At 38.9% G+C, this 27,456-nt stretch overlaps 2 protein-coding genes across 2 annotated transcripts; one reads left to right on the top strand and one right to left on the bottom strand.

Moving 5' to 3' along the window:
• Positions 1 to 14,202: 14,202 nt before the first annotated feature.
• Positions 14,203 to 15,238, top strand: LOC110885760. The gene has a single exon (XM_022133468.2). It carries the CDS (start codon positions 14,268 to 14,270, stop codon positions 15,006 to 15,008), a length of 741 nt encoding a protein of 246 aa, XP_021989160.1. The 5' UTR covers positions 14,203 to 14,267; the 3' UTR covers positions 15,009 to 15,238.
• Positions 15,239 to 22,453: 7,215 nt separating this feature from the next.
• Positions 22,454 to 27,225, bottom strand: LOC110885759 (zinc finger protein ZOP1). The gene is made up of 6 exons (XM_022133467.2): positions 27,024 to 27,225; positions 24,471 to 24,671; positions 24,242 to 24,317; positions 23,518 to 23,613; positions 23,112 to 23,433; positions 22,454 to 22,659 (listed from the first exon to the last, which is right to left on the bottom strand). Coding segments are annotated over exons 1-6 (705 nt in total). The 5' UTR covers positions 27,033 to 27,225; the 3' UTR covers positions 22,454 to 22,658.
• Between the last annotated feature and the right edge of the window lie 231 nt (positions 27,226 to 27,456).

A 27,456-nucleotide genomic window follows, 5' to 3' on the forward strand; every position in this document is an offset into this window, starting at 1 on the left:
CGAAAATCAATGGGTTGTAAATCATGGGGGTACTTTATGTTAGATTTTCTGTAAAACAGAGCACAGTTAGCAGAAAATGGATGACGAGACAAAGCTATCAGTATCAGTTTGTCAAATTTTCTTTTAATGATTTTGCATTTTAGGGGGAGAAAAATTGTCAGAAAATCCAAAAACATTATAAAATTTGAAAAAGCCAAAAACATGATAAAATTCAAAATTTGAGTTTTTGTGTAAAAAGAGGAAATGATAGTACATCAGTAGACAGTTATAGTATGCTAAAGAAATGTAATGATTAAAAAGAGTTAAACAGTCTCACTGATGATATGCCGATAGGTTTTTATACATTTAATAAACTTTTTCAGGATATAAACCTAAGCAAGTTTGAATTTTGCTTATTTCGTGGGGAACACTACTTGGATATATAGGTCCCCTGAAATCTCGTTTGAAGGATCCCTCTTTCTGAGATACTAGGTCTTTATACTCAGTGATATCTGGGGTATTATTCCGGGACTTCTGCTGAATGGAAGTTCTGACCTAGTCCCCGTATAATACTTTCTGCTTGCTTGAAATATAGCGTCGCCCTCAGCAAAAATGATGAAACAACAAAATTGATAATCATTGCTGTTGAAGAAAAGATCCTCTAAAGGGGACACACCTAAAGTCGAACCGTCATCTCTCTGCTGAACGGAAGTTCTGACCTGAGCTCTCACGGTTTCGCAATTTAACCCCTTACAGATATCATCTAGGTATACTCACCTGTAAGACTGAATATTGGGATCTGGATACGGGAGTATATTCAAGAGGTGGGACACATGAATGAGTTTAAGTTCTTAAAACACCTAATTCGTATCCTGAATCAGTTGAAGTTTGTATGAAAATTTAAGTGGATCAGTATATTGACAATCTAAGTGAATTGTTTAATTCTTAATGTGTATCTAAGCTCAACGGTACTTGTGACTTGTCAAAAACTGATATGATCCTCTGACGCATACTCAAACAAAAATATTGTCTATAAATATGTTTGTAAATATTTCTTTATTGTTTTACATTTTAGAAAATACAAAAAGATTTTTGATTCTGCTTTATTTTCGACAACCGATGTCTGAAATGCTGAGTTTAAATCTAAGTAAGCTGATTGTGTTTCTGAAAATAAAACAAGTTCATTAATTTGAAACTTGATTGTCACACCCCAACCGATGGCAGAATCATCGGGGCGCGGCACTGAGCAAAACAGATTGTTCAGAAGTTTCCATAACAACTATTTATATAATCCAGTTAAAGATACGTCCCATACCGTATCCCGAATAAACAAACATGTCATTACAGATAATCATCCAAACAAGAAATTCCGTTCCGACAACTCGGATTCAAATATTATTACAGCAATTGTTTATCTGCTTCTAGTCCCCTATTCTGTTGACTTTCTGGCTGTAATGCCAGAGGACAAGATCTACAAACAACTATGCCTCAGATGCTTGTTCTTGGCAGAGGAAAATGAAGCATGTTAATTATCGACATGGACCTATCGATACCAATGACTGCTGGTTGACCGTCCGAGACGGTTCGCAATACATGATTACCACCGTAATCCATGTAAGTAATTGTCCTTAACAACCACCGTGTGAACGGGTGCTGAGTCCAAACTATAGTACTACGTCGTTAAGGCAGGTAGACAGCATTCCACGTGTAAACGCAATCAACAAGCATTCATTATGTCACGTCATACATGCATATTGGTTAGCGTTCAAATAGCTTGAGTAGTGTGATCGTTTGTGTTTTGATATAAGCAACGTATGTAACACCCAAAAGTGCTAAAAGCAAAAAGGGATCGAGTATACTCACAGTGATTGATTATGGATTGAAGGGAGCACTGAGAGTAGGATTAGCCTGAATAGTTTGGTAGCACAACAATGAGTAACGTGGAAAAGTAAGACAAGTGTGAATGGATCGAATAGGCTGGTCGATCGAACGGCAGGTTCGATCGAACGGTCTGTTTGATCGGCTGGTATATCCGATCGGACAGTCCTGTTCGATCGGCCGGTAGGCTCGATCGGCTGGGCCATTCGAGTGCATTGTTTCTTCCTATGGTGTGTTTGTGTTTGAGGATTTGAACTTTTGAAGTTTTCGTTGTAGTATATGAGAACACAAAAATGTCCTTACCTTTCAGGTCGATCGATCGAACGGTCCGTTCGATCGGCCGGCTTAATCGGTTGGGAACCTTAGAGTGATTCTCAACAGAATGTCGCTCGATCGAACAGTCTGTTCGATCGGCTGGCATTCCCTACTACGAACGAGTTGTGAAAACGATTAAGTGTTGAAGCATAGTATCTCATGATCCGAAGAGTAATGTTTACCAATCGAGTAGCGTATTCGATCGAACATCACTTCGTCAATAGCATACTTCATGAAACTCGAAAAGTGTGGGACCATGTGCTAGCCGATCGGCTGGACCGGTCGATCGGCTGGCATGTCCGATCGGCTGGGCTGTTCGAACAGCCTAGCCGTTCGGCCAGCATTTCTGACCTGGTCGGCCTTTCGTCTAACACTTGGCTGTTTGATCACTTGTTGTCATATCGAGGTAGTTTTGATAACGAGTTGAACTATGATATCCTCCGTTCCTACTCGCTCCTTTGACTCGGACAGGAATCACCCAAGTCCGGCCGGTGAACGGTTCGAAATGTCGGTTTAGAGTTTAACCCGAAATCGGTGAACCTTGTTTATAGAACCCGAATCTTGAACCTCTTAACTGTTAGAATGATTAGTTAGCCGATTCAAGCTCCGTTTCTACCGGTTTTAAGGTTTTGAGTGTAAAAGGTTGAAGAAAGTTGGAAATTATTCATAAAAATGTTAAGATTTGTAAGAATCTTAACTTGTTTATGTGGAAATCGGTCAGATCTAAGCTATTCATGGTTGAATGAGGCCAAAGTTTGGTGTTCTTGAAGAACACTATGATGACATCACCCAAGAACACTTAGATCTTGATGATTTCACGGTTAGAAATCGAGTTTTGAAAGATAGAAAGGTGTAGAATCATGCAATGATCAAAATCGTACAAGAATTAGAGTGAAAACTTACCGGAGTTGAGAGAAATATGAGAAAAGGTGAAGAAGAAGGCTGGTTCGGTCAGAGCTTTCCAAAAATGGAAAGTGTGACAATGACAGCCCTATTTATAGGCTCCAAAAGAGGAAAGTGGCAGCCGATCGGCCAGGAGCTCCGATCGAATGGGCTGCTCGATCGGCTAGGAAGATGCTAGCCGATCGGCTGGCCTGTTCGATCAGGATGTCTCCTGTTCGATCCGCGACACACTTTGAGTATTTCGTGACGATTTTCGATGTTTCTATTTCGATGAACGATGATACGAATACGATAGGGTTCCTAGTCAAATTACTTTCAGTCCCAACTACTATATCTAACATACAATCTTCTATAAGTCACGTTTCGATGACGGTTTCGATTGAGTTCGATTGCTTTTCGAGTTTCGATTTGATTTTCGATTGATTCGCTTGAATACCACACCAAACATATAAATGAACACGCATAGGTAACACATAAAGCACACACACACGTATAACAATACCAGGGTTCGCATATTTCGAGTCTCGGGTTTGATTGAATCGATTAGCTTGATTATTGATTGATTAACTTTATCGCATTGTTACTTCCTACCATTCACAGTCGTAAATCGGTCGCACTGATTAAACATTCGATCATTTCATTAGACAACACTTACTCCACATAATACAAAAAGGTAAAAAGAAATATTAACAGTCAAGGAAGTCAAAGTTGACTTGGATTTGACTTTGACATTCGAAAACACGGGGGGTTACAGCCTCCCCTTGTTTAGGGAATTTCGTCCCGAAATTAGGTCGAAGGCTACACAACGCCGTGATTTACCAATTTGATGCTTCAGATCTATTTATTTAAACAACTACGGGTACTTGGCCTTCATGTCGCTTTCGAGTTCCCAAGTGAACTCCGTGCCTCGTTTGCCTTCCCATCGGACCTTCACGATCGGGATGCGAGAGCGCCTGAGTTGCTTGGTTTGGCGATCCATGATTTCGACAGGCTTTTCCACGAAGTGTAATGTTTCGTTGACCTGAATATCGTCGAGCGGTACGATTAGATCATGATCAGCAAGGCATTTTCGGAGGTTAGAGACGTGGAAAGTCGGGTGGACGTTACTGAGTTCCTCCGGTAATTTGAGTCTGTAGGCGACTTTTCCGATTCTTTCCAGAATCCTAAAAGGTCCAACATATCGAGGCGCTAGTTTCCCTTTCTTGCCGAATCGGACTACACCCTTTCAAGGTGATACCTTTAGGAGTACGTAGTCACCAACTTCAAATTCAAGGGGCATGCGTCTTTTATCGGCGTAACTTTTCTGTCTGTTCCGAGCTTTTATCAAGTTGTCTCGAATCTGGTGGATTTTCTCAGTCGTTTCTTGTAGAATCTCGGGACCGGTTAGTTGCGTGTGACCGATCTCGTGCCACACAATAGGCGATCGACATCTCCTACCATACAAAGCCTCGAAAGGTGCCATTTGGATGCTGGCATGATAGCTGTTATTGTACGAGAATTCCACCAATGGCAGGTGTTTGTTCCAACTACCGCCAAAATCTATGACACACGCTCGGAGCATGTCTTCAAGAGTACGGATCGTTCTTTCAGTCTGTCCGTCGGTTTGAGGATGGAATGCAGTACTCAGATTAAGCGACGTACCAAGGGCCGCTTGAAACGTTTCCCACAATCGCGAAGTAAACCGAGCGTCACGGTCTGAAATGATGTCACGAGGCGTACCATGATTACAAATGATCTCGTCGGTGTAGATTTGGGCTAGTCGTTCCACCCTGTAGTCTTCTCGTATCGGCAAAAAGTGGGCTGATTTCGTTAGACGATCGACTATAACCCAAATACTGTCGTGACCTGATGGCGTGGGCGGGAGTTTTGTTATGAAATCCATAGCTATACTCTCCCACTTCCATATAGGTATCGGCGGTTGTTCGAGTAAGCCAGAAGGTCTTTGATGTTCAGCCTTGACTCTTGCGCAAGTTAAACAACTTCCAACGTATAGGGCGATATCTCGCTTCATGCCCAGCCACCAGTACTTGTAGCGTAGGTCCTGGTACATCTTATCCGCGCCGGGATGAATAGAATACCGGGAGTTGTGGGCTTCATTCATGATAATCTTTCGCAATTCGGTCCGCTTAGGGATCCAAATTCGATCCAGATAGTAGAATATCCCATCTGATTTGCTTACTAACTGAGCTCCATCGTGATAGATTCTCTCTCTCTTCAATGTACGCTCGTTAAAGCAAGCATGTTGAGCTTCGCGGATAAGGGTTTCGAGGTTGTGCTGGGCTTGGATGTTTCGGGTACTGAGCACGTAACTCTTTCTGCTGAGCGCGTCGACAACCACATTCGCCTTGCATGGGTGATAACGAATCTCACAGTCGTAATCGTTAAGAAGTTCTACCCATCGGCGTTGACGCATATTAAGCTCTCTCTGATTAAAGATGTGTTGTAGACTCCTGTGATCAGTGTAGACCGTACACCTAGTGCCATACAGGTAGTGTCGCCAAATCTTCAATGCAAAGACAACCGCACCTAGCTCGAGGTCATGGGTTATATAGTTCTTCTCGTGGATCTTGAGCTGACGAGATGCGTAGGCTATAACCTTGTCTCGCTGCATGAGGACACAGCCGAGACCAAGGTTAGAAGCATCACAGTAGACAATGAAGTTGTCGCTTCCGTCGGGCAGCGTAAGAATCGGAGCGTTGCACAGCATATGCTTGAGGGTTTGAAAGGCAGTCTCTTGTGCGTTTCCCCACACAAAAGGCTTGTCCTTATGAGTAAGAGCGCTAAGTGGCACAGCGATCTTGGAGAATCCTTCAATGAATCGTCGATAATAGCCCGCTAGTCCGAGAAAAGAGCGAACTTCTGACGGGTTCTTAGGTGTAATCCAGCTTTTGACAGCTTCAATCTTCGCAGGATCGACATGGATACCCTGACTATTCACGATGTGACCCAGAAACTGAACCTCTTCCAACCAGAATTCGCACTTGGAGAATTTGGCGTAGAGTTGGTTCCCCTGGAGTAACTCGAGAACCAAATGTAGATGTTGCGCGTGTTCGGTTTTCGTTTTGGAATAAATCAAGACATCATCGATGAACACGATGACGAAACGGTCAAGGTAAGGGTTACACACGCGATTCATCAGATCCATAAAAACCGCGGGTGCGTTGGTTAGACCAAAGGGCATAACAACAAATTCGTAATGGCCATAACGGGTTCGAAAAGCGGTTTTAGGAATGTCTTCCTCTTGAATCCGTAGCTGATGATATCGTGAACGCAGATCGATCTTAGAGAAGCATGCTGCACCTTGTAGTTGATCAAACAAATCGTCGATTCGGGGCAAGGGGTATCGGTTCTTGATGGTTAGCTTATTCAATTCCTGATAATCGATGCACATCCAGAACGATCCATCCTTCTTTTTGACGAAAAGGACTGGCGCGCCCCAAGGAGAGGTGCTTGAGCGAATAAAGCCTTTTTCGAGTAATTCCTGGAGTTGGTTCGAGAGTTCCCTCATTTCGGAAGGTGCGAGTCGGTAAGGGGCTTTGGCAACGGGGTTAGCTCCAGGAATGAGGTCGATGCGGAAGTCGATATCACGACTTGGTGGTAGTCCGGGAAGATCGTCAGGGAACACCTGAGGAAATTCACGAACCACTGGAACGTCTTTGACTTCAACTTTCTTTTTCTTTTCCTTCTCCGCTACTACAATGTTGGTCAAGAAGGCTCGGTATTCCTTGCGAAGATACTTGCTGGCTTGAATACAAGACATGAGCTTGAGACCTTTCGACGCTGTTTCACCGTACACACACAATAGATCACCATTCACGAGCGAGAATCGAATCATCTTTTCGAAGCACACAACTTCAGCATGGTTCTCACGAAGAAAGTCCATGCCTATTATGACATCAAAGCTTCCGAGTTGCATTGGAATAAGGTCGATTGGGAAAATGTGATTGTTGAGTTCGAGAGTACAATCACGGAGTACTGAATTAATGGCAAAAGTTCTTCCCGTAGCGACTTCGACTTCGAATGACGAGGACAGATAAGAGCGCTTACGACTAAGGAGCTTCTCGAATTCAAACGACACAAAGCAGTTATCGGCTCCAGTATCAAACAAACATGATGCATAAATACCATTCACAAGGAACGTACCATTAACCACGTTGTTATCCGCCTGAGCCTGACGGGCATTGATGTTGAAGGTTCGGGCATGGGCTGCTTGCTGCTGTTGCTGAGGCTGCTGTTGTGGTTGTTGCTGCTGGGGCTCTTGCTTAGCCACCCTGTTCGGGCACCTGTTTGCAAAGTGGTTAGGGTCACCACATGCAAAGCAGACTCGAGCGTTGGCTGCAGGAGCTTGAGCTGCTTGTTGGCCTTGAGGGGCGGGAAGTAGAGCTTGGTTGACAGTAGCTTGAACTGGGGCTTGACGGGGACCATAGCGACAGTTCGCAGTGAAATGACCGTAAAGGTTACAGTGAGCGCAAAAACGACAGGCTAGACCCACCGGGTGATGATAAGAGCATGTCGGGCAGAGTGGGTGAGGGCCTGTGTATGAACGCTTCGCTGGCGGTGCATTGATCACTGGAGCTGAGCGCTGGTGCTGCTGCTGTTGAACTGGTACAGCTTGAAGAGGAGCAACGGTGGTTGCAGCAGCACAGCTCTTGTTGCTGGAGCTGTTGTTGTTGTGCTTCTTCTTTCTTCTTGACGACTTGGAGGGTTGAGCAGATGAGTCGGTGGGCGTTGCGGTAGCTTGGTGCAGAGACTTGGTTTGCTTATCCCAAAACCCAGACTTAACTCGCTTGTCATTTATCTCAGCGGCGAGTAGGTAGGTTTCTTCGATCGTTGCTGGCTTGGAGGCATGAACAAAATCTGCTACACAGACTGGCAGAGCTCGGATATACTTTTTGATGGTCATTTCTGGAGTCTTGACCTGATCCGGACAGATGATACTAAGCTGCTTGAAGCGAGCAGTGAGAGCAGCGTTGTCTCCGTCCTTCTGCTTGATGACCCAAAATTCATCCTCCAGCTTTTGGCGTTCATGAGGAGGGCAAAATTCGTCGATCATGATTGCCTTCAGTTCCTCCCATGTCAGCTCGTAAGCTGCATCATTCCCACGCTTGTTTCGTTCAGCAGTCCACCAGTCTAGAGCAAGGGACTGGAAGACGCCAGTAGCATTGAGAGTGCGGAGATTTTCGGGGCATCCGCTTTGTCGCAGAGTGACTTCGACTGAGTCAAACCAATGAAACATGGCGGTAGGGCCATCCTCACCGGTGAACTCCTTCGGTCCGCATGCTTTAAACTGCTTGAAGCTAAAAGCAGTCTTGCTTGAATCCTTAGGGTTCTCAGCTCGGGATTCTTCAGACGTTTTGCTGGCATTTTCATACACCTCACTCACGGCTTTCGCCACTTGCTTGGAGATGATAGCAGCGAGGCGTCTGTCTCTCTTTTCCTGGCGAGTCAGACGGTGACGTGATCCAGACGACGACATGGTCTGTAATAGACATCGTCACAGGACTCAACACAATGTAATCGAATCTCACCTCACACGTCTACTACTATCTAAAGCTTAGAATCACGTCGAATCACGTATCACATAAACACACAGATTCACAGATATACCTAATCATGGAGCACAGAAGCACATAGAACACATAGGTCACAGAAGCACATAAGCACGTAGAGCACATACGCATTCAATCACAGAAGTAGTTAGAAAACAGAAACCTATCCTTCAAAGCTCGCGTGTCGTTCGTATAGTATATCGAATAGTATCGTATTCGCCTAACTTAGTCGTATAGCATAACATAGCATAATATTGTCTGGATTGCAGCAACTGGAGATCGAATTGGGATAGAACAGCAAATGCGAGTCGTGTGTGTCGTTTGAAATGATAGCAAAATCGAATAACATCCCAAAATATCAACACAAAGGCAGTGAAAGCACACATAAACACATAAAATCAATGAGTCATCAGAGTACACGGTTGCGGTTCTCAGAATCGAAACACATAAAATCGAGAGATAGATTGTCTGCGGCTACTAGACATCGACTACCCAAGGCAATTTGACTATTCACAGTAGACTTGTCATCATTTTCGACTCTAGAGGTCGTGTTTCTACCTCGATTCTTGGGCATTCCACACGCGTTCCCTAGGTCATACTTGTGAGTTCAGGTCGTTGGAGTCCGTCGAGGCCTTGGTGAGATAAATAAAGTCCAGAACAAACTGCCAAGGTTAGGGTTTCACCCCTTGGCTTAGCAATCCCTTCCTTGTTTGAAGAAAATTCAAGGAGAAATTTCGTCAAAATGGGGGTTTCACACCTGATTTGGTATAATTCTCCTCGTTTATTGGCGAAAATGTCGAGATGAAGGAGTAAAATCCCCATAAGCCAGTCGATTTAGTCGGGAGTTTGCGGTTTTCACATCTATTCCTGACCAATCGCTTAACTTAAATTGGAAATTCGGGTGCAGTGATAGTGAAGAATTGCAGGATAAAGCACATAAACTGGGTCTGTTGGTTCCTAACTATAGTATAGGTCTCTAAAACAGCGACCCGGACTAGGTCGTGTCTAACCTAATTCCCTATAGTTATGGCTCTGATACCAATCTGTCACACCCCAACCGATGGCGGAATCATCGGGGCGCGGCACTGAGCGAAACAGATTGTTCAGAAGTTTCCATAACAACTATTTATATAATCCAGTTAAAGATACGTCCCATACCGTATCCCGAATAAACAAACATGTCATTACAGATAATCATCCAAACAAGAAATTTCGTTCCGACAACTCGGATTCAAATATTATTACAGCAATTGTTTATCTGCTTCTAGTCCCCTATTCTGTTGACTTTCTGGCTGTAATGCCAGAGGACAAGATCTACAGACAACTATGCCTCAGATGCTTGTTCTTGGCAGACAACTATTTGTTGGGGGCTTCTAGAAACTTATTCTAGCCTCGCTTTCCTAGCAAATAAGCATCCTAATTACCTGTCACATACGTTAAAATAAAGTCAATACATAAAATGTAAAGGTGAGCATACAAGTTTGATAATAGCATATAGAGTTCGAATAGTTTACGCATAACCAACACGTACACAGAGGAAAATGAAGCATGTTAATTATCAACATAGACCTATCGATACCAATGACTGCAGGTTGACCGTCCGAGACGGTTCGCAATACATGATTACCACCGTAATCCATGTAAGTAATTGTCCTTAACAACCACCGTGTGAACGGGTGCTGAGTCCAAACTATAGTACTACGTCGTTAAGGCAGGCAGACAGCATTCCACGTGTAAACACAATCAACAAGCATTCATTAAGTCACGTCATACATGCATATTGGTTAGCGTTCAAATAGCTTGAGTAGTGTGATCGTTTGTGTTTTGATATAAGCAACGTATGTAACACCCAAAAGTGCTAAAAGCAAAAAGGGATCGAGTATACTCACAGTGATTGATTATGGATTGAAGGGAGCGCTGAGAGTAGGATTAGCCTGAATAGTTTGGTAGCACAACAATGAGTAACGTGGAAAAGTAAGACAAGTGTGAATGGATCGAATAGGCTGGTCGATCGAACAGCAGGTTCGATCGAACGGTCTGTTCGATCGGCTGGTATATCCGATCGGACAGTCCTGTTCGATCGGCCGGTAGGCTCGATCGGCTGGGCCATTCGAGTGGATTGTTTCTTCCTATGGTGTGTTTGTGTTTGAGGATTTGAACTTTTGAAGTTTTCGTTGTAGTATATGAGAACACAAAAATGTCCTTACCTTTCAGGTCGATCGATCGAACGGTCCGTTCGATCGGCCGGCTTAATCGGTTGGGAACCTTAGAGTGATTCTCAACAGAATGTCGCTCGATCGAACAGTTCGAACAGCCTAGCCGTTCGGCCAGCATTTCTGACCTGGTCGGCCTTTCGTCTAACACTTGGCTGTTTGATCACTTGTTGTCATATCGAGGTAGTTTTGATAACGAGTTGAACTATGATATCCTCCATTCCTACTCGCTCCTTTGACTCGGACAGGAATCACCCAAGTCCGGCCGGTGAACGGTTCGAAATGTCGGTTTAGAGTTTAACCCGAAATCGGTGAACCTTGTTTATAGAACCCGAATCTTGAACCTCTTAACTGTTAGAATGATTAGTTAGCCGATTCAAGCTCCGTTTCTACCGGTTTTAAGGTTTTGAGTGTAAAAGGTTGAAGAAAGTTGGAAATTATTCATAAAAATGTTAAGATTTGTAAGAATCTTAGCTTGTTTATGTGGAAATCGGTCAGATCTAAGCTATTCATGGTTGAATGAGGCCAAAGTTTGGTGTTCTTGAAGAACACTATGATGACATCACCCAAGAACACTTAGATCTTGATGATTTCACGGTTAGAAATCGAGTTTTGAAAGATAGAAAGGTGTAGAATCATGCAATGATCAAAATCGTACAAGAATTAGAGTGAAAACTTACCGGAGTTGAGAGAAATCTGAGAAAAGGTGAAGAAGAAGGCTGGTTCGGTCAGAGCTTTCCAAAAATGGAAAGTGTGACAATGACAGCCCTATTTATAGGCTCCAAAAGAGGAAAGTGGCAGCCGATCGGCCAGGAGCTCCGATCGAATGGGCTGCTCGATCGGCTAGGAAGATGCTAGCCGATCGGCTGGCCTGTTCGATCAGGATGTCTCCTGTTCGATCCGCGACACACTTTGAGTATTTCGTAACGATTTTCGATGTTTCGATTTCGATGAACGATGATACGAACACGATAGGGTTCCTAGTCAAATTACTTCCAGTCCCAACTACTATATCTAACATACAATCTTCTATAAGTCACGTTTCGATGACGGTTTCGATTGAGTTCGATTGCTTTTCGAGTTTCGATTTGATTTTCGATTGATTCGCTTGAATACCACACCAAACATATAAATGAACACGCACAGGTAACACATAAAGCACACACACACGTATAACAATACCAGGGTTCGCATATTTCGAGTCTCGAGTTTGATTGAATCGATTAGTTTGATTATTGATTGATTAACTTTATCGCATTGTTACTTCCTACTATTCACAGTCGTAAATCGGTCGCACTGATTAAACATTCGATCATTTCATTAGACAACGCTTGCTCCACATAATACAAAAAGGTAAAAAGAAATATTAACAGTCAAGGAAGTCAAAGTTGACTTGGATTTGACTTTGACTTTGACATTCGAAAACACGGGGTGTTACATTGATGTTTTTAACAAAAATCAAAAACAGTTTGTGATATCTCCAAGGTCATTAGTTTAGACTTGGATGATTAACTGTGAGGATTTTGGATGCTTATTACTGCCAAATCCATAAAGATTGTTGATAGGGAGAATGATTTAGAAAGTTTGTATAGCTAGATTACGATTTCTGGAAGTTTAAAATGTTGTTACTCATAAACGTATGAGTATTGCAGGTAAGAGTCCAGACTACGATCCCGACAGCATAGTCTAAGGGGGAATTTGAAGACGAGCTCAAAGCAAGGGGGAGCTTGTAACTGGAAAGCTAGGTGTCGATCCCTAAAGCACGGAAGCTTGATGAAAGGGGGAGCCTGAAGAAGCTGATAAAGATAGAGTCAGGATGAGATTCTAAACTCGTAAAGAAAAGATGAAGATTGATGGATGCTTACAGTGTTAGACAATTTGGGAAGAGCATGAAGACTAATCAAGATTGAAGATGTGTCATGATAAAGATTCAACACTGAAGACTTCGTCAATATCCAAGGGGGAGTCTATTAGTGCACTATGTCTATTGACTTCGTCTTGTATCAAGTCGTGTAATAGTATTGGATAGGATAATCAGTGATCGAGGTGCGAGAAACGGATTTTAGTGGAAATGGTGGTGATTCCGCTTGAAAGTGCAAGAAGTCATTTCAAGCGAAATCATAATTAATATGATTCCGCTTGAAAGTGCTCCTATCCATTTCAAGCGAAATCATCACGCCTATATATAGAGCAGTTTCGTTCATTTGGAGCGGAATCACAGAGTTAGTCATTTTTTCGGTAAGGAAGTGCTGCCGAATTGTCTCCAGGTGCTGTAAACATTATTAGATCAATATACGAGACATTTATATTGAATCGAGCGTCCATGTCATTGATTCCGCCTTTGATTCGGATTAACAATTCTTCTGATCGACTCAATTGGGTCATACAACGATCCTACATCGGTGGCGGAGTCGATCTCCGAAATCAAAGAGGCTAAATTGATGGAAATAACCCAAGCCACCGAAGGAAGAGAAAAACTTGTGGCGGCAAAAATTAAATACGAGGAGTGGTATAGTCGACACTTGAACGAAAAAGAAAAAAATAATGATTTAAAAATCTTGTTAGAGCTGCACAACAATCTCGACGAATCGTTTAAGACGATCGTAATTCAACGAAAACGCGAGATATGTGAAAAGTGGGGGTGGGAGATGCCTTAGATTTTTTAGGTTTTTTTTATTTGCAATGTTTAGTTTTTTTTTAGTATGTAATTTAGGTTTTATTTAAATGAAATTTATAATTTATAATTTAGTGTTGTATTGTTAATTTATAATTTAAAAATAAAAAAAAGGTTGTGAGTGATGGAATTCTATCACAAGTGATGGGCATTTCCACTAAAATTCATCACTAGTGATGGAATAATGTTTGATGACATGGCGGAACTTGATTGAAAGTTGTGAGTGAGTGATGAGTGATGGACGCCCATATCCCCCTAATAATTTACGTTTATATCTTTTTTTCAAAAACTTAAGCACGTAGTTGTGCTTGATTTCTTTCCCTAACATTCTGTTATAAGTTTTGTTAAAAACGAAGTTGTACTCAAAATAAAGTATTTATTTGTATCATAAAACGTTATGATGATAAACTAAATCGTTATAATGGTTTCGCTTTCTAAACAACATTCTTTATTTTCAAATCACGTTTGTTTTATATTATCATTTGTTCGGTTTCATCGCAACGCGCGATAAAAAAAAAACTAGTAATATTTTTAATCAAAGAAAAAAGAAGTCTACCATTTCACACCTACACATTTGAATACCACCAGGTCGGCTCCACTGCTCGGCTCGGCTCGGCTTAGTGTGAAGCCAGTCACAACTTTAGCCCCACTTCTTTCTAGCTTCTACCCACTTTCTCCATCACTTCTACATATTTACATGATATAGTGCACAAACCTTTCTCCAAATAATCAACCACCATCTTCTCCGGTCCTTACATGGAAGTACAGGTGCTACCACCGTCGCCACCCGTCGACTTCCACTTCGACAGCACCTCCACTTCTCCGTACGCCACCGCCCCATCAAGCCCCCAGTCCTCCATCCCATTCACCTGGGAAGAAAAACCAGGAATCCCAAAAAACGTCCAAGATCACACAGAAGAGTACCAACAAACTGACACTGAATTCGCATTCGGCTATCTCGAGCGCCACTCCATCTCCGCAGCCGACGAGCTCTTCGACTGCGGCAAGATAAAACCATTAAAACCACCTCCTCGTCTACACGTCTCTAACGACTCACCAAAATCTCCAAAATCGCCGAAACAACGCTTCAAAGAAGCGTTATCCCCACGTAGTAATAAAAACAAGGAGTTTGATCCGTTCTCTGAGGCTTTAAAACAAACATGTTGGGAAAATCAAGCCGAGGCAAATCACCAGCAGCATCGCGGGCGTGAACGGACGATGAAAACCGCTAGACATAAGGTTTCGCGGTCGCTATCGCCGTTTAAGATTGGTGATGTTTTAAACAATGGGAGAGAGTCGAAGGAGCAGTCTTTAACGTGGTATAATAAGTGGAACCTTAAGAACTTGTTGCTGTTTCGAAGTGCTTCGGAAGGAAGCGCGACGAGGAAGGGGAATTTGCCGTATAAATCGGGGTTAATGGGTTGCTTGAGGTTTAATCAGAATGCTGGGAGTGTTCATGAGATTTCTAGAGGGTTTGGTTCTGTTATAAAACGATGAGTTTGATGAAGATTGATCAATGGTGTTAAGGTTTTTGATTATTTGTTCATCATGATATACATACGAAGTGAAATGTGAATGTTGTAATTTGTAATGTTGATCTTGTTTATGTGTTGTTTAATCATGGTAATTGGGTTTGTAACTTTCTATTTTTATTTTATTTTTTAGGAATGTATTTCAATAGGTTTTGAATTTTTTTAAGCAAACATGATGTTTTTGTACTTTATGCACTTAACTGACTTAAGTTGTATGATAAAGAAATAAAAATTAGGCGACCATTTTTCACAAATTCTAAGCTAAACTGGTACTTACGTTTTTGGGAAACGACAAACCTAACCCGTCGGATTGAGTGGGATGGTCGGACATGCTGGTTTTGGCGTTTTGACGATCGGAAGATTTGAGTGTATATGCTTTTCAAAATCACTGGTTTGTTTTAAAAAGTTCGAAATAATAAAGATGATTCATGAATACAATATAAATATACAATTGCGTTTTTTGAAAATGAGAACATATAAACAACATAGTTACGTTCATGATCACACTGTTAAAACTGAATCTTGTAGATTTTAGGGGCTGTTTGACAACTTCTGAATGGTTAAGTGTTGAACCAGTAAGAGGTTTGAACCATTAAGTGCTAAACCAGTAAGATGTCTGAACCATTAAAAGTCAGTATAATACTTAACCATTCAGAGGCAAATGTCTAACCAATTCAAATTAGAGGTCTTAATCATTCATACTCAATATAATGCTTAACCACTAAGAGGCAAATGTCTGAACCATTCAGACATCTACTCGCGAATCAAACAGTCTAAATCATTAAAAGACAAATAAACAGCCCCTTAGACGGTTGAACCGACTGAATTGCTTTGATTGGTGAGTTTTTCTTTTAAGTTAAGAGTTGTGCCTGTGTGAACATTCAATGGGAAAATGGCATCTTGTTGTGTGGAAACACCAGGCTACAGCCCACCTTCTTTTGTTTGTGTGTTTTTTTTTTTTAATTGGATGGTCAATGTTTATTCCACATTGTTGATGGGGACCATGAAATTACTAGTCAACTGTGTTTGTGTTGAACGTGGAATTGTTACAAAACCATCTTCTAAGTCTTTGGCGTTATCTACATGATATATAATTATTATCACTGACAACATTTATAACACGACGAATCTATAACACGAACTTCACACGAAATTTGTATGCTTAGATTCAATCAAAATAGGTTAGGGTCAAATTTACAAACACTTTAGACCACCCATAGTGAGGGTTTTTGGACGTTTTTTCTCTCAAAAAACGCTCCCACACGCCTTAACTGCCCTATGGGCATTTTTTTCAAAAATTTTTGGCGTTCTTTTTTCCACGCCTTGTTCAGTGTGTGTTGGCCAATCACCGGTATTTGATGGCTAGTTTTCTTATTTAATTATATTACACCCCTTTTAGCATAATGTTCCACAATGCCCACATGCCCACTACACCCATTTATGAAAAACACCCCATAATACCCTATTGCTGTCTGAACTAGCACATGACGCAAAACGCTCAAGGATGAAGACATTATTCATATGTACCACTACACATGTCTTATCTAAATGGGTGAGCTTTGGTCAATCATGTTAGTTGATGTGTTTGATTTTATTAATATTATCTTAAGATGTATTTTATTTTTCGGTCATGCCTCATACTAGTTGGTTTTTTATGTTAAAACTTAAAGGTTAAACTAAGAATTAGAAGTAAACTTAAAGGTTAAACAAAGAATTAGACGTTAAATTTTGTAATATAGACACAATTTATTTATAAACATTTATATTGTTTGTTGTAAAATTTTTATTTAAATGGAAAAAGTAAGGTTGAATTGGTCGTGTTTGTGTTTAGCTATGAATATACATGTCGTGCTCAGTTGGTGTGTCTGACACTGTTTTCGAGTTCTTATAGTGTTCAGTTCAGGTAAACTTTAAGTACGTTCTAGGTCTGACATGCGTACATGAGCCTCTCAAGTCTCAATACTCTAGGTAACTGGTTGTTGATGCTCGAAGGTGTTATTTTGTTGTTGATTGCAACACCCTAGGTAAATCTCTTATCGACTGTGAACAAGAGAAGAGAGATGTTTGGTTCATATGTAATGTTTCGCCTATATATCACTAACGTGTTTTGAAATTTATAATAGTGAATAGAAGGATAACTCATTCTCAAAAGTAAGGTTGAAACCCATAAATATTTTATTCTGTGTTAAGAAAAAAACCTAAAATAAACCAAAGCATGAAAATTTTATTGACACATTTATGATAACTTATAATTGCGGAAATAATAAATATGACTATATGAGATATTAATTAGTACGGTACCTTCTTGCAAGCTACAATCAAGACGCTTCCATTTTCAATTCTATTATTATTTATCTTTAATTATTTATTTCAAGGGTGTAGAGGGGCCCTCGACGTCAACCTCAACTCATATCTAATCACTTAAGTACGACCATATACTTTCGGTCATCAACACCGACATCCGATGATCGACATTTGATGACTATAATCTAAAGAGCCACGATAGCAATCGCCGTACTCTATCATTTGCAACCGACGGATTTGGGTTGTTATGCGAGGAACGTGCTTTGACTTGGTTAGTCAACATGTTTCAAGTCAGGGTCGGACCTAAGTGTCTGCCTGGGTGAGCGGGCGCACCCTTAAAAAAAATTAGTGTATTTTTTAGGAAAAAAAAAACCCAATCGCACCCCTTGAAAATGTGTTTGAACCATTCATCCGCACCCCCATTAATAATTCTTGGGTCCGCATCTGTTTCAAGTTCAACTAGGGTCATAAAGAAACTAGTTTTTTATATTCGTTTTAACTACTCTAATATCGGTAACTTTTAAGTTAAAGAAAAAGATAATGTTGGGTGCCTCTAAAAATAGATAGATTGAGCTACCGGATGGGATGATCAATGAACCATAGGATGTATACTGTTTTATTTTCATCACTTGTGCATATTACAAAACAGTGTTGTGTAACTTCATTTTTAATAGGAAAAGAAAAGTCGAAAACAGGTAAAGAAAAGATAGAAAAACATTGTCTTAGATGGGACCATGACATTATTATAGTCAATATTAAAGAGAAAGTGCTACAAAACATCCTCCATGTCCATAGCTTTTTGAATATCTTTTACATATATTTTACTAGAAAAATCTTTTGTGATATATAAACTTTTGACACATATAATTACAACCTACCACTGCTAGGTTTAGCTTTAGCTAAGGATAATCGATTTCAGGTTTATTTTAGTAGAAGGTTTTAGAGCATTGATATAAATATTGGATTATTTATCGATACACAAATAATTATACTAAAAATCACTATTTTTTCTCTCTTCTTTTCAATTAAATAACATTTTTTATACATTTATCATTCTCTTTTTTCTCTCCCCTACTCACAACCACATGTAAAATACTAAAGAATTTATAAGGGTGAAAGCGTTTCCCATATATTTACAGAGAAACAGTAGCATTCTCATAAATTTTCTCTTTTCTTCATTCACAACCATTACTTATAATATAACTAACTCACTCACATAAATATAAGGGCTACATTGTGAATGCTCGAGATCAAGAGGGAGAATAAGCCTAAATCGTTAGTTTTTTTATTAGTAGTTCAATAATTTTTTAAATCTATACTTTTTACATTGAAATGTGTATGTTATATAAATAAAATCCATTAAATTAACTTCATGTGTTTTTTCTTTAACATAATTTTAACTTTTGCCTAACAGATGTAAGTTGTATGTAGGTAATATATCTATACACAACTTGCACATGTATACATTGTATAAACAAACGAAATTTAGTTTTTTTATGAATTTCAATATAGATAAATAACATTGCATTTCAACAATCTTCTATGTTGTAAAAATATTTAGGATTGAAAAAGTGAACATATATTTACACATGCATACACACGCTATGTTGCAACAAAATACTTGTTAGTAGTGTTTCGGTCTTTAGTGTTCCATCTCTGGTCTTTTGTATGAAAAAACATTGTTAGCCTTGACGTGAGGATTGGGTCCTAACGTTATAGTATGCAACTGAATTGGTCTAACGGGAATATATAGAGATTAGTATTGAATGCTTACCCCATTGTGAAGGAATTGGCTACTTTTTGTGGTACTATTCATTATTTATTGGGGGGGGGGGGGGGGGGGGAAGGTTTAGATTTATTGAGTTTTCTTTTGAATTGGTGTATAAGTATTATTGCCTAGTGTAGATGGAGAGTGGTTCCGTTGATGACACGATAATACAAGTATATGGTACATTTGCTCACACGTATATATCATTGCCCTTGCTATTTGCATGTCTTAAGTTTCGGTCTCCTTCATCGGTCGCCAAATTCCTTTTCCTCTTTTGATCCTTCACGCATATATATTATTATTATTATTTACCTTTATATTAAATGCAATCATATCATAGGCCAAATATATATAAAATTCAGCTCAAAACTCACATACAAATTCAATGCACTCGTTACCTTTTTTTTATAGATCCTATGAGCATATATAATTAAAAATTCCTAGGTGCCAATCAATTGTTAAGGAGACCCACACAAAATATGTGCATTATTGTGGTCGCTTTTACCTTTAGGCTACGGATGTAAATGAGTCGAGCGGCTCGCAAGCTACTTAAGATCGGCTTGAGAAAAAACTTGAAACGAGACGAGTCTTATCAAGCCTGAGCTAAGCTTGAGTCTAAAATAAAGCTTGTTTGTTTATCAAGCCCGAGCTCAAGACTCACATGTGAAGCTCGTTAGGCTCGTCGAGCCTTAGTGTAAACGAGTCGAGTCGATCCGAGCTTATTTAAACTTGTTTACAAACTGACCTCGAACCTAAAAATAAGCTTATTTAGTAAACGAGCCAGAGCTTCACTTATCGAGTTCGCAAGTCTAAAAAGTCTATTATTTATATTATTTTTATTTAATATATTAATTAATAGATAATAAACGAGCCAAGCCCGAGCCGAGCTTGAGAAAATGCCAACGAACCGAGCTCAAGCTTTGAAAACAAAGCTCGAATCGAGCCGAGCTCGAGCCCGAGCTCTCATAAGTTAATTGAGTTCAAGCTCGAGCTTGGTTGAGCTCGGACTCGGCTCGGTTCGTTTGCACCCTTCCTTTAGGCCATCTATAGTCGCAGCTTATATGGCGCCACCATCCCCCATAGCGTCTTATGGCACCCCAAAACACTGCCCCGCCGGGCGTTATGGGGGTGGGGGGTTGACCATGGCATGATATTCATAGCGCCGTGAACTTTTGTTTCCCTCTCTCTCTCTCTCACACACACACACACATAAACACACACACACATACACACACACATATATATATAGTGTAAGGTTCATTGGGGAACACTAAAAAAGTGGGGAACAGTGGGGAACCGACTCAAACGAACTCCGATTGGACTCATTCCAGCGGCGTTGGAACCGGCTCGTCAAACCCTAACTAGGATCTCTTAACCCTAAACCCTAAATCATAACCCCTAAACCCTAAATATATTAGGGTTTGGCTTTTATGGTTTAGCTTTAGGGTTTAGCTTTAAGGTTTAGGGTTTAGCTTTAGGGTTTAGGGTTTAGCTTTAGGATTTAGCTTTAGGGTTTAGCTTTAGGTTTAGCCTTTAGGGTTTAGCTTTTAGTGTTTATAGTTTAGATTTTACGGTTTAGCTTAGGTTTTAGCCTTATTTTTTAGCTTTAGGGTTTAGAGTTTATGAGTTAGGATTTAGGGTTTAGGGTTAAGAGATCTTAGTTAGGGTTCGACGATCCGGTTCCAACGCCACTGGAATGAGTCCAATCGGAGTTCGTTTGAGTCGGTTCCACGCTGTTCCCCACTTTTTAAGCGTTCCCCAATGAACCTTACCCTATATATATATATATATATATATATATATATATATATATATATATATATATATATATATATAGGAGAAGGATCCACTAGGAACCACTCTTTATTGCGAGAACCGCGAGAACCAATGTGAACACAACCAAAAATACCTAAAAATAGCTAAAAACACACAATTTTTTTTTAACATTTTTTATAAAAAAAATCGCTACTTTTAGTAGCCAAATTTTTTTTTTTTTTTGCTACTAAAAGTAGCGATTTTAATGTAAAAAATACTAAAAATACATTTTTTTTGTGTTTTTTAGATTTTTTTTTTAGGTTTTTTGGGGGTTTAGTTTTTAGCATTTTAGCTTTGGGGGGGGGGGGGTTAGGTTTTTTCGGGGGGGAGGGGGTGGGAGTTAGATTATTTTAGCTATTTTAGGTTGTGTTCACATTGGTTCTCGCGGTTCTCGTAAATCGTAATAAAGGTGGTTCTCGCATGAACCTTCCCCTATATATATATGGTGGAGAGTTCAAATGAAAAGAAATTTTTTGTAAGAATAAAAAAAAAAAATTTCAACCAATAAAAATACTTCATTTTACTTCATTTAATTTTTGCATTTAATATTAGTGTAAGGGTATATTGGTAAACTTAGATGGATCATTAATTGGTAGTCTTCCTTTTTAATAGCTAACTATATTAAATTTGTAATTTATTTTCAAAAAAACATATTTTTCAAAAAAAGAAAAAATATATTAGCTTTACCCAAAAAAATATATATATCTTAGTTAAAGTGTAGCATAAATTACGAGGTGTGTAGAATGAATTACGAGTTGTGTAGGATAAATTTCAATACGTGTAGGATAAATTTCAAAACGCGTAGGATAAATTTTGATGTGTGTAAGCAAAAATTTAAGTGTGGAGGATGATAATGTTTATGACTAATATTGGTCAAAGATAATAATAAATGAATTGAGAGAAAAACTATTTAATGTTTTACATTTGGACCCTTTGTTCTTTTTCTTCTTAATTTAATTTTCTTCTCAAATGAACCTTTCTATATATATAATTCTTCTCACACATGCATAGATACATGTTATATAACCCACTTTCCGCTAGACACTCAAGTTATATAACCTTCTTTCTTACGTTTTTCGCCACTTATTACATAACCCCCTTTATAAGTCCTTACCACTACACATGCACTTACTCCTATTTATTTCCCCCAAAATATTTATACATACATGAAACATAATTTCATGAGATGCAGGGGACATTGAGCTACCTATACACTCCGTACATTTTACCTCATGTATGTATGCAATGCAATGCAAAAGTAAGGTAAACAAATCCAACTTTTTTGTTGTTTTGTATAGAAACTTGTACAATAATAAAATAAAATTAGTATCGTGGGCAACCGGAGGGGGTCCGGGGGATTTTATAATGTCTGGTCGGTAGCTGATTTATATGACCAAATAAGTCTTTAACAGCCCAAAATAATTTGGACTTCAAATCACCAAGCCCAGGTCCCTACCCCCCACCTTTCAAGTGAAGTTTCAACTCTGGATCTTACTGTCAGTTACTGCATGATCCGGGGCCTCTTTGATAAGACCGTTAATATATAGGAAAAATATAATTATGATTTTTCATAAAACAGATCGATGTGAATCTATGAAATGAATCCATTTTACAAATTTGTCTTCGTTTTTAGCTTCATGATTCAAAACAAGGATCGGTCACAGAAAAGTACAGCATCATTAGCAAAGCCGTTTGTTTCCCGAATCACCAGATTTCCAGCTCACAACTTCTGTATTAAAAAACAAAACAGACAAAGAAAACCGATCAAAAGGCAAACCAGTAGTATATAAGCCTTGAATTCTAAAGGCGGAAATCTAGACCTATATACAAACATACAGGTTGATTTGGGCAATGTTTTACCTCAAATGGGCCAAACTAAAAAAGTTAGCTTAAAGAGAACTAGTCAATTGGGTCAAAGTCTCCCAAAGTGTATACTTAATGTAAAACTTCATATCAGTCCGTGAAAAAAAATAGAAATTCACTAAAACAGTTATATTTAATAATCATGTTCGACACACTGCTTGTATAAAAAATTTAGACAAAGTGTTTCTGGTCTACCGCTATCAATTATAAAACTACTCATTTTGACCACCAACCCACTAGTTTTACCATTTCTACATAATTATTTAATAAACGTCAGTTTTTCGCAGAAAAAAAAAAAGAAAATGTGTGGTTACATACCAACGTTTATAGAGACCAAGAGAAGTTTTTTCTCTCTCCTCAACTCTCTTCCGTGCAGCTTCCCTCGCTTTGAGTGCAGCTGCTTCCTCCTCAGATATAACTTTCGGTTTGTTATCTGCTCGTTTTCTCTTGTTTATAGCAAGAGATGATGGCTTGTTAACAGAACGCGTGGGGTTTACAGTCGAACGCTGAACTTTAGAGTCATTTTGACTTGTTGAAGTCAATGATGGTGTAGCATTAGCAAACATGGGTTTCTTTTGTATGGGCCCGGAAGAATGTTTAGCCGCAGCAGCAAAAGCCTCTTCCTGTGTCACCCATTTACCTGTTGTAAAATCAAGAATCTTAAAATCGAAAGAAGTTCAATAAAGATTGATTTAGTGCACGTGGCAATTTTGTTGGAGTGTACCTAAAGCATCGGTATAGTAGAAGCCAGAGTTTGGATCATAGTAACAACCATTACTTTTACAGTAGTAATAACCTGATGAAGTGTCATGTTCCCATTCTGTCACAAATAAAATGACATGTTTTAATGAAAAAAATAACCATGGTATATGACGTAGAATGTATGTTCTTTTACCATTGTTATTAGGATTAATTTCATATATACCCAACCAAAACTAAAAAAATTATATATACCCTTAGAAAATAGTTAAAATATCAAATATACTCAATTTATTAAAAACAATCTAATAAATAACCATTTTACCCTTATTTTTTTAACTTTTAAGTTTTCATATATGCTCGTCTTTTAACTTCATATTTTTATATAACACATTTTAAGCTTAAATTTATTTTTACCCATTTTTTTTATATTTTTTTCCCATAAACAATAGCATTATCCATATATAATATTTAAGCTAAATAAATTAAGCTAGAAATGAGTAAATATAATTTTGAAGTTAAAGGTCATATATGAGATTTCAAAGTTTTAGAAAAATAAGGGTAAAATTGTCTTCTTAGTGAATTGGGTATATATGATATTTCACTACTTTGTAAGGGTATAGATGATAATTATAATTTTGCATGGGCATATATAAAATTATGCAAGTAAATATGAAATTGCCCCTTATTATTATTATTATTTTTAAATTACTAGTTTAATCACTAACATCCAAACGTAGAGCCATCACCTGTCCCTTCACTGCTAGCTGGAGCAGCTAATGAAGTTGCAGTAGATATGTCCTTTTGATAACTACGAGTTGCTTTCTGTCCATAATTTATCAAAACAAAATATAAAAGAAAAGTGAGATATTGTATGTAGTCAACACACTGCTAAGTATAATCTGAAACAACACAAGAAGTGAAATGATATATGATATAAATACTAACTATTATCCTCATGCAAGATATCATACTCACCTCTTCAATTTGTGAGAGAACACGGGCAGTTTCCTTTTTCTGTTTATCTTTGGCAACTTTCTCATCGCGCATGTTAGAAAGCCTCTTGGTAACATTATCTTTGTGACGTTGGCCAAGCTCATGATTTCTAATGCTGGAAGTACTATTGTTTATGAAAATTTTGCATAAATCGCACCATTTTTTGCCCTGGCTAACCCAATACTGAAAAACAAAGAAATGGAATGTCAGTGACATAGTAAAGGATATCAAAGAAATAAGATGTACAAATTATAAACCACTACATTCCAACTTAATTACATATATAACAGGATCATTGAGCACATACACATTATGTTGTGATTCCAACCGATAATAGTTGGCCAAAAGAAATAAGACGAGAAGCCAGAAGAAATTATAGAGAGAGACAGACTAACTTTTCATATTTTCCATTCATAATCTAAAGCAGGGACTTCATGGCTAATTATACTACATCCGGACCAAGAACTCGATTGATAAAAAGACCCACTACTACTACTAACCCACTAACTACTATGACTAAATTAACTGACATGAAATGAAATGAAAGACTTAACCTAACACTAAACATAATAAGGAAGACATAATTGGTTGACCCACACTTCTCATGCATGGTAACCCACGTTGTCATGATGCTTTTGACGTGGGTGCATGCTCACAAGCTCACATACTCATGGCACACATCACAGTAATTACTGCAACCTCTATACAACAACAACCTGGGTTTTAAAAAGCGCGCCCTAGGCGCGCCTAGGCGCAAGGCGCAACAAGGCGCAGGTCTTGGGGCTTTTCGCCTTCTCGCCTTGTGTTTTTACAGGAAGCGCCAAAAAAGCGCAATTTTTGATGTTTTTTTGTGGGATTTTTGGCCTGAGGCGCGCGCCTCATGTACCCTAAGCATTTTAATGCATAAAAATGTTGTACCTTGGGTTTTTTGACTTGTACATGTAATTAAAATGGTATAAAAGCCTTACTTATAGCTATATTTTGGTTAAAGGAAGCTAAAAACCTATGGGATATGTATGGGATATATAAAAAAAAATTATATAAACATCTTGCGCTTTGGGTACGAAAAGCCCACCGCTTTTGCACTTTGCGCTTCGCGCCTCAATTTTAGACCTCGTCGCTTTTGTGCGCCTCTCGCTTTTTAAAACCAAGACAACAACAACCATACCCAGTAAATACCACCCGTAGCAAAGTTATTGTTAGCGTCTGGGGACGGGGAGGGTGGGAATGGGATGTAGGCAAACCTTACCCCTATCCCCGAGGAATGGGATAGAGAGCTTGCTTCAAAAGAGACCCCGACTCATAAAACAAACAAGTGCTAAAAAACATAAAAACAGGAAGCTACCAAAAACCAAAGAAACGGTGAGAGATTAAATAAACACATAGATAACAGCATATAGACATAAGGTAAACAACAATCTGTACAGTCCACATACAATGTAGGAAAACTCTAAGCCCCTAAGACAGAGTGATAGGAGTAGGACCCTCGAATCACCGGTTCAAATAAAACGGTAAAACAAAAGATAGATCTACGGTTCGTTTTGGATACAGATACACCACCAAAACCAACAGTAGGGCTGCGAATCACTACCGAAGATACAGAAATCACCACTCCGGTTATAAATTCGGGTCTAAGAACACCACTCAATATGCCACAATTGAGCTAGCATAGACACAATTAATTCACCTCAAAATCCATTGAGAGAAAATTAACGAAAACAAATTCTTTACTCAAAACTCACTAACTTCCATTCATCCAATCTTCCGTTTTAATACATGCAATTACATGAGAAAAGGAAATAAAAACTGCCCATAACTCCACTACTCTAATCACTAACATAACTGTAGAGACTTAATAACGAAAAGACATGAAAATATACTAAATGGAAATGGTTAAATAAAAATGAAAATAAACTAGAAATAAATTGGAGCATCACGTGGAGCAAGGACTAGACATGCTAATAAATTGGATTAAAATGAACACACCCAATCGGCCAAAGTGCCCTTGCATGGTTCTTGTTGAATGCCTAAATCATCGATAACTTTGTTGTGAACGGTTCGTGACCCGATATACATCACAGAGCTAGACCACAACTATACCCTCCCCTAAAAGTCCTTCACCTTAATCCTACGTATCCGTGATCAAACATATAAGAGAACAAATGTGGACAGTAGGCATTGAGTATGAACTATGAAGCCTTAACACATTAATCAAGTATTTAAGATATAATTTCAGTCCAACATGATATTCTGTTTATCACCTTATGTTTTTTTTTCTTACTGAATCCAACCATTTGATTTGTGATTCTTCCAACTAAATTAAACTAATATGAAACGATTTATTATTACTCTTCAGTTGCTTGGTGTTTTACAGTTTTATCCTATCATTATCAACCACAATTAGCATGTGATTCAGACGATGAATCTCAATAAAACAGATTGCAATTTAAGTGAAATCAATCAATATACTTTCAAAAGATCAAATTCAATTAGAAAGAGTCAATCAGAATGAGTTTCGGGAGATAAAGATGGTACCTCAGTCATGGTTGCAAGACGAATCGGTTGTCTGAGTTACCGGCAAATTTTGAAATTGAAAGGCCCACGATTTTCTCCACAATTTGCGTAGATTTTGATCAGGAGAGTAGCAATTTAGGGCTCGAATTTGATGAATCGAATTGAGCCCTAGTGGACTTGAATTTTGTTTTTCTAACATGATGGAACTCTCCTTTAAACCCCCGAAAAATGGTGTCATTTGCATATATTGGTCCTTTGACTATACACATCTACACATTTTAATATTTTATCACATTTACTTCCTTGTAATTAGAATTTGGGCATTAAATTGAGCCAAGAGCTTCATTTATAAAGCTTGATTAAGTTCGGGAGACTAAGACTAAGAGGTTGTTTGACAACTTCTGAATGGTTAATTGTTGAATCAGTAAGAGGGCTGAACCATTAAATGCTGAAT

Source organism: Helianthus annuus, chromosome 10 (assembly GCF_002127325.2).
Source record: "Helianthus annuus cultivar XRQ/B chromosome 10, HanXRQr2.0-SUNRISE, whole genome shotgun sequence".
Lineage (NCBI taxonomy): Eukaryota > Viridiplantae > Streptophyta > Magnoliopsida > Asterales > Asteraceae > Helianthus > Helianthus annuus.